Below are 13,957 nucleotides of genomic sequence, written 5' to 3'. Positions count from 1 at the left end.
TGTTTTTTTCTCGTAAATTTGTCTGAGTTCTTTGTAGATTCTGGATATTAGCCCTTTGTCAGATGAGTAGATTGCAAAAATTTTCTCCCATTCTGTAGGTTGCCTGTTCACTCTGATGGTAGTTTCTTTTGCTGTGCAGAAGCTCTTTAGTTTAATTAGATCAATTTTGGCTTTTGTTGCCATTGCTTTTGGTGTTTTAGACATGAAGTCCTTGCCTATTCCTATGTCCTGAATGGTATTACCTAGGTTTTCTTCTAGGGTTTTTATGGTATTAGGTCTAACATTTAAGTCTCTAATCCATCTTGAATTAATTTTCGTATAAGGAGTAAGGAAAGGATCCAGTTTTAGCTTTCCACTTATGGCTAGCCAATTTCCCCAGCACCATTTATTAAATAGGGAATCCTTTCCCCATTTCTTGTTTTTGTCAGGTTTGTCAAAGATCAGATGGCTGTAGATGTGTGGTATTATTTCTGAGGGCTCTGTTCTGTTCCATTGGTCTATATCTCTGTTTAGACCAGATATAGACCAATCTGGTCTTGTTCAATTCACACCTATGAGTGAGAACATGCGGGGTTTGGTTTTCTGTTATTGCGATAGTTTGCTGAGTACCATGCTGTTTTAGTTACTGTAGCCTTGTAGTATAGTTTGAAGTCAGGTAGCATGATGCCTGCAGCTTTGTTCTTTTGACTTAGGATTGTCTTGGCAATGTGGGGTCTTTTTTGGTTCCATATGAAGTTTAAAGCAGTTTTTTCCAATTTTGTGAAGAAAGTCATTGGTAGCTTAATGGGAATAGCATTGAATCTATAGATTACCTTGGGTAGTATGGCCATTTTCACGATATTGATTCTTCCTATCCATGAGCATGGAATGTTTTTCCATTTGTTTGTGTCCTCTTTTATTTCACTGAGCAGTGGTTTGTAGTTCTCCTTGAAGAGGTCTTTTCCATCCCTTGTAAGTTGGATTCCTAGGTATTTTATTCTCTTTGAAGCAATTGTGAATGGAGGTTCATTCATGATTTGGCTCTCTGTTTGTTTGTTACTGGTGTATAAGAATGCTTGTGATTTTTGCACATTGATTTTGTGTCCTGAGACTTTGCTGAAGTTTCTTATCAGCTTAAGGAGATTTTGGGCTGAATGGGGTTTTCTAAATATACAATCATGTCATCTGCAAACAGGGACAATTTGACTTCTTATTTTCCTAACTGAATACCCTTGATTTCTTTCTCTTGCCTGATTGCCCTAGCCAGAACTTCCAACACTATGTTGAATAGGAGTGGTGAGAGAGGGCATCCCTGTCTTGTGCCAGTTTTCAAAGGGAATTTTTCCAGTTTTTGCCCATTCAGTAAACATGGAAAGGAACAACCAGTACCAGCCATTGCAAAAACATGCCAAAATGTAAAGACCATCGATGCTAGGAAGAAACTGCATCAACTAACAAGCAAAATAACCAGCTAATATCACAATGACAGGATCAAGTTCACACATAACAATATTAACCTTAAATGTAAATGGACTAAATGGTCCAATTAAAAGACACAGACTGGCAAATTGGATAAAGAGTAAAGACCCATCAGGTTGCTCTATTCAGGAGACCCATCTCACAAGCAGAGATACACATAGGCTCAAAATAAAGGGATGGAGGAAGATCTGCCAAGCAAATGGAGAACCAATAAAGCAGGGGTTGCAATCCTAGTCTCTGATAAAACAGACTTTAAACCATCAAAGATCAAAAGAGACAAAGAAGGCCATTCCATAATGGTAAAGGGATCAATTCAACAGGAAGAGCTAACTATCCTAAATATATATGCACCCAATATAGGAGCACCCAAATTCATAAAGCAAGTCCTTAGAGACTTACAAAGAGACTTAGACTCCCATACAATAATAATGGGAGACTTCAACACCCCACTGTCTACATTAGACAGATCAACGAGGCAGAAAGTTAACAAGGATATCTGGGAATTGAACTCAGCTCTACACCAAGCGGACCTAATAGACATCTACAGAACTCTCCACCCCAAATCAACAGAATATACGTTTTTCTCAGCACCACATTGCATTTATTTGAAAATTGATCACGTAGTTGGAAGTAAAACACTCCTCAGCAAATGTAAAAGAACAGAAATTGTAACAAACTGTCTCTCAGACCACAGTGCAATCAAACTAGAACTCAGGACTAAGAAACTCAATCAAAACTGCTCAGCTACATGGAAACTGAACAACCTGCTCCTGAATGACTACTGGGTACATAACGAAATGAAGGCAGAAATAAAGATGTTCTTTGAAACCAATAAGAACAAAGATACAACTTACCAGAATCTCTGGGACACATTTAAAGCAGTGTGTAGAGGGAAATTTATAGCACTAAATGCCCACAAGAGAAAGCCGGAAAGATCTAAAATGGACACCCTAACATCACAATTAAAAGAACTAGAGAAGCAAGGGCAAACACATTCAAAAGCTAGCAGAAGGAAGAAGTAACTAAGATCAGAGCAGAACTGAAGGAGATAAGAGACACAAAAAACCCTCCAAAAAATTAATGAATCCAGGAGCTGGTTTTTTGAAAAGATCAACAAAATTGATAGACCGCTAGCAAGACTAATGAAGAAAAGAGAGAAGAATCAAATAGACACAATAAAAAATGATAAAGGGAATATCACCACTGACCCCACAGAAATACAAACTACCGTCAGAGAATACTACAAATACCTCTATGCGAATAAACTAGAAAACCTAGAAGAAATGGATAATTTCCTGGACACTTACACTCTCCGAAGACTAAACCAGGAAGAATTTGAATCCCTGAATAGACCAATAGCAGGCTCTGAAATTGAGGCAATAATTAATAGCCTACCAACCAAAAAAAGTCCAGGACCAGACGGATTCACAGCCGAATTCTACCGGAGGTACAAGGAGGAGCTGGTACCATTCCTTCTGAAACTATTCCAATCAATAGAAAAAGAGGAAATCCTCCCTAACTCATTTTATGAGGCCAACATCATCCTGATACCAAAGCCTGGCAGAGACACAACAAAAAAAGAGAATTTTAGACCAATATCCCTGATGAACATCGATGCAAAAATCCTCAATAAAATACTGGCAAACTGAATCCAGCAGCACATCAAAAAGCTTATCCACTATGATCAAGTGGGCTTCATCCCTGGGATGCAAGGCTGGTTCAACATGCGCAAATCAGTAAATGTAATCCAGCATATAAACAGAACCAAAGACAAAAACCATGTGATTATCTCAATAGATGCAGAAAAGGCCTTTGACAAAATTCAACAGCCCTTCTTGCTAAAAACGCTCAATAAATTCGGTATTGATGGAACGTATCTCAAAATAATAAGAGCTATTTATGACACACCTACAGCCAATATCAACCTTAAAATATTTTATACTTCATTGTATAATAGTCCTTCATAGTATAATAAAATGAGTTATATACGTGTGATGAAGACAATTCATAAGAGTATTTCAGTTTATCATTTTTTAGTGTTTTAAATAGTAAGATTAAGTAATGGGTTCCTGACATGTGGCTATCTTTATGGAGTGGCCCTTTTAATAGATAAATATCTGAACACTTTTAATAAATGTGTCCTGAGAGTTTATCAAATGGCCAGTACTTTAATGCTGGCTGTAGGTTTTACCCACACCAGACACCAGTTGAGGGAGGATGATTGGAGTCTGGAGTCCAGCCCGTGCTCTGCTCATCAAACTCTATGTCCTGGTGTGGGTCACATCCTAGAGCTGCCCTTTTCTGATCCCCACACAGGGGTTGATGGAGTCCCAGTATCTTGATTGGATAAGTATCATTTAATCTCACAATCCTTTGGGGTTAGGATTACTGACTCAGAGGTTGGATGATCTGCTGAACTTCTCACTGCTAGTAAGAAGTATCCAGAATTTCAATCCAAGTCTGATGATTCCAGTCCAGCACTCTTTTCTTACCACCACTGCTGGATTCTCCTTCCCCAGGACTCTGCACAGTGCAGCAAACACTCTTTGAATGAGGGTGCATTGCAGGTACCATAGGTACCAGCAATTGTAATACCTGAAAATTAAATCTTCTAAAACCTTATGAAACCATACTCCACCATCTATCACAATCTCTTCAAATCATCATTCAGCTCTGAAGCAACTCCAGTGGTGACTTTTTAATTGACAAAAATTGCAAGCCTTGGTTACCAAATGATAAGTTTTGACCTATCTTTCCTCTCACATTGATAGGGAGATGTAAAAGGGACTGTGATCACAGCCCAACTTTGAATATCAGGAAAGTGCTACAGTATTACCTCAAAAATGAGATTAAAGTCTGAAGGTATGTGTTCCCAATCAGGCCAAGATTTAGATTGCATACATTACCCTACAATCTGTAATTTTTGACAACTAGCTTCAAAATTAAAAGTTTTTTTCACTGTTGCTTATAATAATTTTGTGTTGTAAATGCAGTAACATAGATATTTGTGGAGTAATTATAATGATTCTTGAATAGCCTTACCATGTGAATCACAGGGTTTATACAGATGCGCACATAAAAAGGGTTGAAAAGTTATTTTCATGCACTCAATGTTCCAGGAATCATGACCAGTGTACTGGTGAATCAGGGATGGGAGTAGCTTTGTTTGTTTTTCTTTCTTTTGCCTTATTTGTATAAGTCCTGAAGTTAGAGGCCCAGGCAGCATGAGCAACTCTAGAGATGTCGAAATGAGGGAGGAGGAGATAAGACAGAAGGAGATGGTTAGGAGGCCGTCTGCCCAGACGCAGTCCTATTATAGATGTGAGAGCAGCAGAAACACTTGAGTTCTGCTGTGGTGTGTAGTAACTTGTATTTCCTAGATGGGATAATGTAGCCCATCAGTATGTAGTGACCACAGAACCTTAGACATCGCAGAAATTGTAAAGGTCATCTGCTTCAAATCCTGGGCATCCCTGAGAGGTGGTTTTCCATGGTCAGTTCCTAGTGAAGTCAGCATCTTCCATTGTTAAGGAGCATTAACTGTTGAAAGGATCTTCTACTTAATGAGGTTGAATCCACTCTTTCTATGATTTGTAGCGTTAGTCCTGCCAATACAAGTTAAGCATCCCAAATCCAACAGTCTGAAATCCAAAAGGCTCCAGAATCCAAAATGTTTTGAGCACCAACATAAAACTCCAAGGAAATGCTCGTTGGAACAATTTAGATTTTGCACTTTTGGATTTGGGATGCTCAACTGGTAAGTATTTGCAAATATTCTAAAATCTGAAAATAACTGAAATCTAAAATACTTCTAGTCCCAAGCATTTTGGATCAGAGATCCTCAACCTGGACCTTTATCATGCGACAGGCTTCTTCTTGCTCAGGGTATCTGAACACTGCTGTCATGTCTGCACGTAGTCTCGCCATTCCTCCTTTCCTCAGTTGATCCTCACAGGACTTGGTTGCCAGAACTTTCATTTTTCTGCTTGCATTGCTTCAGCTAGGTCATGCATGGGCTGAATCCTGGGACAGCTGTGTAGGGTTGTAGTGTCTGTTAATCTGCAGCCCAAGGTTGTGTGAGCTTTTTGAGGCATTATAGCCTGTTTGACCCGATAGGATTTTTGTTTTGGACTTGACTTAGCTAAATATCAGGTTGTAAATTTAGCACATTTCTCCAGGATTGCTTATTCGTAAGACACATCCTGAAATGATGAAGCTTTCCATGTTAAGGTAGTGAATAATTCACAAAGGAGGAACTCCATGTGTGTTTTTAACTTGTAAAACATCACCTCAATCTGTGCGTAAAAATATAGTTAGCGTGAGCCTATATGCACATGATTTCTCTCACCAACGAGCAGAACCTAGCAGTCATAAGACAAGGATTTTCTGAATGCTGATCTCATCCTGTTCCATGTGATTCTCCTCAGTGTGGCTTTTTGGTGTGGGAGAGAGAAGATCTTTCCTCTACCTTCTTTTCTTCTAGGCATTTCTTACATCCAGGTGAGACCCTGTGGTGTTCAGTGATCTCTTGGGTGAGAACTCTGAGTATGGCCACAAAAATCTCTCAGATGAAGTTTCTGGCTGCACATCGAAGCCTCTTCATAGTTAAATAACCAAAAGGCATATGGAGAACTTTCAGTCTTGTTATAACTGTGACTTCATCTCTTGTAGCTCATTCTTATACTGTGCAGACCCAGTTTCAAGACACACACAGTGTTGTGGTACCACTTACACTACCATTTATTTAATCAATTTGGATGGCTTATGCTGCTCTTGGCTGTGGACCTGCAAAAACAAAGCCATGGGATAAAGCGGCCTGAATCATGTAATGAAAACCTTGTACCTTTCTGGAGGCCCAGTTGAGAAAAAATGATTTATTTTTGCCCTACCCAATAAAACATTCTAGGAATCCAAGGTGAAAATTGGATTTTAACTGCCTCTAACATTTTGAGCATATAAAATCAGCAAGTGTTGAGTGTTTTGCTTGATTAGAAGACGAACCTAAAGAGTCCAGTACAAGAATGATCTGTATATGATGTGAACTGGTGTCTTACATCAATTTTATAAAACTGGAAATAAACCCTAAGCATGCTTTGGCAGTCAGGTTGCAACAGTGGGGACCTCTGTGTTTTTACAGAATCATTTTGTTCCCAGTCTTAGGCCTGGGTCATTGTTGCCCTTTCCTTCCTTCAGTCCTTCATATTTCAGGGTTACATGTTTTGTGATTACGCTCAAGGAGTATGGAAACTACCTGATTCCAGCCCTGAGTATGTGCCTGTCTTCTCTCAGGTTCCCGTTTGTTCTCACGTTGGGTGTGTCTCTCCCTCTTCCTCTCCCCACTCTGTGTGTACATACGGATGCATGTTTGTTTCGCCATCTCTGGGACTACCTGCCCACCTACCACTTTATCATATTTCTTTTGGTCCAGTCTTCCCCCATGTCTGAGCCTATTCATCTGTGGCCCCACCGCTGTTCCAGCCTTGGGGACTTTCCCTCACTGCACGTGGTTTAAACACTTCGCTGAGAGCCCTGTCTCCAAACAGACTTCTCCGAGTCAGTGCGTTGGTATCTGGCACACAACGTCCCTCATTGTTTATCCAGTTGTGTTGTTTTATGAGAGAATTTCCTTATCTCAAGGAATGCGTGTCACGTGTCTACAGGAGTTACTGCCCCGGTTTCATGAGATGTGATGGTCTTGGGTTTTGCTAACTTACACTAGGGCTTTTTTCAGCGCCTTCCCCAGAATTACGTGTTTTTTCAAGTTCATCTAAAAGAAAAAAGCAATTGTTTTGGTATGCCTACTTTTGCTTAACTCAAAATGTCTTCAACACCAGCTTTATTAGGGAAATTCATTTTGTCTCAGGGTCATTTTTTATAGAGTCTGGTACTTTCGAGAGGGCGATTAGACTAACCTGTTTGATTGACAGGACCATTTACAATCTACTCCACTCACACGCCTTCTACTCCCTGGGGAATCTGACAAACATTAGGGGCTTCAAATGGAACATTTGGAGTAGGGAGCTTTTAGCTATAAGAATAATAATAATGATAATGATAATGATACCTGACACATGTAAGTGCTCAGCTATAATGTTCAGCATTGCACGTGCCTTTTTTCTTTCATGTTTCATGACCCTGTGAGAAAGATACTATTATGCAATCTATGTTATAGGTATGAAAATGTCTAAGATAATGCATGTAAGAAGTCCTACAGTCAGAATTCATACTCAGGCCTCTCTAACTCCTGAGTCACATTTTTAATCACTATCATATACTGCTGTTGGAGAGCACACAGCATCCTGTTGAAATAATTAAAAATAATGAAACCTTAGAACATCAAAGCTATGATGTAACTAAAACTTAGCTGGGCCTTCTGTGGTTTGGTCTTGTTTTACAATTTGGATATGTAGTCACTTAGAGCCTTAATCAGAATGCTGCATGCTTGGACCTGGCGGGAAAGAAACACTGTCCCTGGAGGCCTGCCAGGTGACTGGTGTCTACTACCTGCTGTCCTTCTGAGGGCCACCACCTGCCTGGACCTTCTGTCACCACACACTGCTCACTAGCCTGGGGTATGGATGCTAAACTTCCATTGGTTTTCTTGTGTTTTTTTTTTGAGACGGAGTCTCTCTGTCGCCAGGCTGGTGTGCAGTGGTGCAATCTTGGCTCACTGCAATCTCTGCCTCCCGGGTTCAAGTGATTCCCCTGCCTCAGCCTCTTGAGTAGCTGGGACTAGAGGCATGTGCCACCACGTCCGGCTAATTTTTTGTATTTTCGTAGAGACGGGGTTTCACCATATTGGCCAGGATGGTCTCGATCTCCTGACCTCATGATGTGCCCGCCTTGGGCTCCCAAAGTGCTGGGATTACAGGCATGAGCCACCATGCCTGACCCCTCCATTGCTTGTCTGGATGGCCTATAACTAGCCTGTTCCTTAGTTCCCTAGGTTGTTTGTTCCTTTCTTCATGCAGCGTTTCCTGAGCATTTGCAACATGTACTGTGTACTGGAATATAAACATACATACGCATTTAACAGAAATGCATCGCAGAGGCAGTAGACTATATAGAGAGTGCTGTGGGATAAAAAGAAGGGAGGAACTCATTGGAATTAAGGAGATACGGGAGGTTTCATAGTGATGGTTCTCAGAGCTATTAATACATCTCAAGGGTTGAATAAAGTCTATTCTGGGAAAGAAAAAAGGAGAGGGTGTTCCAGGGAGACATGCTTCTTTTGGAAGGACATGGTTTGTTCAGAAAATAAAGAGCCCTTTGGTATGTCTGCAGGATAGAGGTGGATGGGGACAAGAGATTGCCTCACGTGGGAATAGGAAGGACCTTATAGATCATTCCAGAGTGTGCAGTTTTCAGACAATGGAGAGTCAGTGAAAGTTTTTAATCAGTAATGTGATCGGATTTGGATCGGATTGGAAAGACAGCTCTGGAAACTGTTGGGAGGATTTTTGTAGAGACTGAGACAGAGGAAGGCAGAATAACCCCTTGGATGCTCTGCGTTTACACAGGAGACAAAAATGTGGGCTGTGTTAGCCTGCACAGCAGGGGTGGAGAGTCAGGTGGTCCTCCCCTCCGGCTGGGCTTTGGATGGGTCCACAGAGCAGGATCTGTTTTCTTAGGCACTTCCTTGCCCCACTGAGGAGGTCTAACTTTAGGCCCTTGCCTCTCAGCTTTTTCTCACTTCCTTTGGTTGACCAGGAGTCTTACCTGGTCTTAACACTGGACAACCATGTTGCACCAGTAGCCTGTAAGTCCTGCTCTTCTGCCTGCTCAAGCCGGTCTTGCTTAAACATGCTGGCACCTTCCTAGCTTGGCTGACCTCCCCGGGTCAGAACACTTGGCTGCCTGGAGCCTTCGTCTCTGCTAGAGCTGATTTGGCTCAGCCAGTAATTGTTTCTTCTGTCCTGTCAGTGCCCAGGCCTTGAGGTTATAGAAAGATCAGAAGCCTCTTGTAGGTGGGACCTGTGCCATCTTCTCACATTTTACACACATGCCATACCCTTAGAGTTCTGTTCCCAGATGATCCACACAAGAGATTTAAACAGACAGATACAACTAAAATCTAAAAAGCCTATATTGATCTTATACATTATGAGGCTCTTATTAAGAAAAAAAGGCATTGGAAACGTAAGTTTTGTAAAGTACTCTGAGCACTGACAGATTTTCTTAGACTGGATATTTCCAAGGTCTAAGTCTAAGACTTCTTAGACTTGGTATTCCAAGGTGCTCTCATTTGGAAATGTACTTGTTCATTTTTGTGTTGTATTGATTTCTGTCCGGGTATTTTCTTTCCAAGTTTTACAGTTTTTTTCCTTTCTAATTGTGTCGATAACAAGGGAACTGGTTTATAGTGTGACTGTGAGGTACAGCAGTGCTCTGGGGCTGGGCATCCTGCACTCAATTAACCTTCATATTTCACACCTAATCATTGCAGTGTGGCAAAGCGCTCCCTGGCCTTTCAAAGCAAGAGGACTGCTGTGGAACTGTGGGTACCTCCTGGGGCTTTAACAAATGCCAGAAATGCCCCAAGAAACCATGTAAGTAATGTTTCCTCACTCCTTTGCAGGTCAATGTAGCATATCTGTTTTTTATGACTACTCGTTTAATGATGAGGCAATATTAGACTTTCAAATAACTCTCTTACTGAATTCTAGAATGTAGTACTATAATACGCATTTCCAGAAAATTTGCAAGTCTGAAAAAGTTTTCATGTCAATTATTTTGTAATAAGCACAGTTATTAATTATCCTCTTTAGTTGGATTACTTATGGGGAAAAAAGTCTTAAGTGGTAATGAGCTAAAATGGACTTTTTGTCTCAGGGGAAGAGAAAATAAGATCTCTTAAAATGGTGAATAAAATGTTTCAAACCCTATAAAAAGTCAGTGCAGTTGTTATTTCCTAGGTTTAAATTCCTTAAATGAGATTTTTTAAAATATCCACAACTTATGTTGTAGTTTTTGTTATGTTATCGGTTTTCAAATGTCATTAAAAGGAAAGCTGAAATGGAGAAATAATTGGTTGTTGATTTGTAAAAGAGAAATTTGTAATCACTAGGACACAATTCTTTCCCATTTTTTCTAACACTGGTTTTATGCTGTCACAGACCTCAGCAACATTAATGTATATCAACACCCCCAGGCTTCGATTTGTTTTTAAAGTATTTTTCAGAACATACTGATTTGAATAAATCAGGTTTACACGTTTTTAATACTCTCTTACCAACAATAATTTGTACCTTCAGTTTTTCAATGTAGTGTTAACCCTGGATAACTGATTTCTAATATCCAGAAATTATGAGGAACTTTTCACTAAAGTTCCTCATAATTAATGAATTCTTCGTTTACAAAAATAATCCACGTAAATAAGGACATTTTCAGTACTGAGAGAATTTTCCAAGTAGATGTTCTAAGCTGATTTGATGATCATTTGCAATGTGGATTTCCAGGAAGTAGGTTGAGTGTGATGGTTCATCCTCACTGGAAGATCCATTTGCTTAAAATTATTTTGGCAACCTGACCAAAGGGATAGCTATGATACATTTGGTTTGATTTAAAAATTTTAGTGTTTGAAGTTAGGTAGACCTGAGTTCGATTCCCAGCTCTTTCATTTACTATTGAGTCTTGTGGATTATTAAACAGGAATCTATAGCTAAAACGTTGAAAAGGCATTGCCCTCTTTTTTTTCCCTTAAACCTGCCTCTTCTTTGTTTACTGTGTCTGTCTGTCTGTAGGAATATTGAGGAGGATGATATGTTTTCCACTGTTAGGTGGAAGGATTAAGGATGAGGGAATTCAGGTTCATAGAACTTTGTTTTGGGGCTAAGTCTATGTTCTCTAATATTAAATACTTTCCCCATCTTTCTTATTTTTCTTTTTCATTTACCCCCTTCTTTGTGTATCTTTTGCTTAGCTGCTTCTCTTTTCTTTCGTGTCTAAACCCCAAAGTAGCAGGGATGTGACAGACATTTACGGTAAAGCGACTCCTACTGTCCTTTTTTTTTTTTTAATCCCTAACTTCCACTCTTGACCTTTTGTCATTTTTGTCTAGAATTGCGTCATTTTTATCTAAGATGAGTTCGTTGATTTCTGTGGTTTGTGAGCTCTATATTTTCATCTTGATAAGAACTTTGTTGAATGTGAAAATGCAAAGTTTCTGTCACTTTTAACTAAATGTTGATGAAAATACATCCGTATGTTGGCTCATTTAATGTATAAAATTGAAGCAACTGCTTCCACTTCAGGGAGGGCAATGTGGACTATGAATGAAGTAAACTATTAACATCTTGACATTTATTCTGTTTGTGCTGTCTTATGTGACTCACTCCCAAGAAACACACTCAGGATCACATTCTTCCCGTGTCACTTAAAACGTTTTCCTTTCTTTGGTTGGGACTCCTCTCTAAATCATACTCAGTTTGGAAGGAAGCAGACTTTCCTTGGCTTTCTCCGCTATAGTTTTGTGTTCCACACCTCTTTTTTTTTTTTTTTTTACTCAAATTAGTTCAAACTTTACTTTTCAAGTGGCTTTTATTTAACATTTGAAGTTTTTGTTTAGCCACATACAGAACGGCCTTTCATTGTTGATCTTTTTTGGTTGTTTTTCTGTTTTGTTTTTGTTTTTTTTTTTGTTTTGCCGTGAAAACTTAATTTTAAATCTGCAAATGATTTCATTAAATAGTTTGTGACCCATTAGAGATGTGCTTAGCATGAACAAGTCACTTGTCCTTTAAAACTTTTGAGAAGAAAATGAACATAAAATCCTAAGCTGAGGAGGACTGTAAGAGATTGCCTGGTCTGGCTCTCTGCCTTGAAGTAGATGACTGTTGAAACTTCTAAAACAAGTTAATATCCATCTCTTTTGTCTTTGAGGAATTTGCAGCCAGAGATCCCACAATCTCTGCAGGAAGCGCGCTCCAGAGGTCTATGGGACAAGACAGACGTGAGGCCAAGGAGCTGAATGGGGGGACTCCCACACGCCCATAACTCCCCTCTTTTAATTTGCCTTTCCCAAACGCCTCACTCTGATCTCTTTTGGTCATCTGGGGGAATCTGAAGAGAGGGAGAATACAGCAAAGAAAAGAATTGAAGGAGAAGAGGGACAGCCCAGTACATATTCACCCTGTTCGTTTAGTGGTGACAGATAAAGCTCATATGGGGAGGCCGAAATGATTTTTTTTTAATAGAAAATTTCCCTTTTTATTTTTTACTTTCCCCTTTTACTCCTCTTTCAAGTCTTTTTAGTGGTCTAATCTTTCATCCCATTTTGATTATAGCTTGTTTTCTGTTGCATAGTATTCTCTTCATAGAATTCCTTATTGCAGGACGTAGCAATGGCATTTGACATTTTGGGAGTGCTTGTCACACTTAGGCCCTGTGGTAGGCATTTTTCATGACTTCTGTCTAAACTGCAGAAGGACTCTTCCCTGCTCACTAGATGGGAATTACCCTCATTGTAGAGAATTTCTGTGTGAAACCCAAGAGGCTTGTTTCCCAAGGTCACAGCTATTGATAGGAAGAGGATTTGAAACCCACTTCTGCCACATCTCAGAACTTTGGTTGCATTCACTATGCCAGGTGGTCTCTCAGGTCTCACTCAAGAGTATCAGAATCTCAGGAAATAGGATTTTGTTGAGAAGTTGGTGATTGCAACATTTGTATTGTTTGCCTATTCTGAGTGCAGCCCTTTTAATTTCCTGACTTCCTCTCATCACCTGCCTATTCTTCTCAGGTTCATAATAGTAAGAATCATCTCATGACTGGGATACCCGAGCCAGTAATTAGGATGATTGTATAATTTATCGTCTAAACTGGGACACTTTGGGGAGTAAAGTACTGTTAATTAACTTTGCTGGAATAACAGACATCACCCAGAATGTTCCAGGACATGTAGTAACCCTACCTACAATGGATAAGAAAATCCAAACCCTGAAGCACATCACTGGGGAGGAATAGATCCTTTGTGATGGAAATATGTAATCACTAATTAGAAGAAAATGTACAACAATCTCAAGATTGTTTCAGTTAACATAATAAAGATTTACTGATAACTTCTTGGGATTTTGTTGCAAAATAAGAAGTATCCTGAAAAATAAGCAGAATGGGAAAGAAATTATGGAGATATACATTGGTATTGGTTTCTTGTATTAATAAATGAATAAGCCAGTCTGCTGATGCCTTAAATGGCTTCAGATGTCGCTTATAATAGTCTAAGATTGTAAGAATGTAAACTAAGTGTGTAACAAAGCATTTCTTCCCTTACAGCTTATCATGGATACAACCAAATGATGGAATGCCTACCAGGTTATAAGCGGGTTAACAACACGTTTTGCCAAGGTAAGACTAACTGAATTCATTGATGTGGGCTCAACAGTTGTTTTGGCTTTTTAGAAACGTCAGTTGTTTGCCACAGCTTGCTCATTCGCCCAGCCTGTCACAGTGAACCACCTCATGTTCACTCCTTTTGGCTAAGGAAATAGAAGGAAATAAG

General features: G+C 39.6%; 1 protein-coding gene across 10 annotated transcripts in view; it reads left to right on the top strand.

Moving 5' to 3' along the window:
• The window catches only part of LTBP1 (latent transforming growth factor beta binding protein 1), a 479,251-nt gene that overhangs the window by 282,829 nt on the left and 182,465 nt on the right, over positions 1–13,957 (top strand). For all 10 annotated transcript variants that reach the window (XM_033176072.1, XM_033176071.1, XM_033176068.1 and 7 more), the window contains 2 exons: positions 9,905–10,007; positions 13,732–13,803. In XM_033176072.1, coding sequence (XP_033031963.1) covers positions 9,905–10,007; positions 13,732–13,803 — 175 coding nt within the window. The remainder of the gene's footprint in view (positions 1–9,904; positions 10,008–13,731; positions 13,804–13,957) is intronic.

Source organism: Trachypithecus francoisi, unplaced genomic scaffold, assembly GCF_009764315.1.
Source record: "Trachypithecus francoisi isolate TF-2019V2 unplaced genomic scaffold, Tfra_2.0 Lachesis_group17, whole genome shotgun sequence".
Lineage (NCBI taxonomy): Eukaryota > Metazoa > Chordata > Mammalia > Primates > Cercopithecidae > Trachypithecus > Trachypithecus francoisi.
The sequence above is the reverse complement of the archived record's forward strand: the minus strand, read 5'-3'. Positions and strand labels throughout refer to the sequence as shown.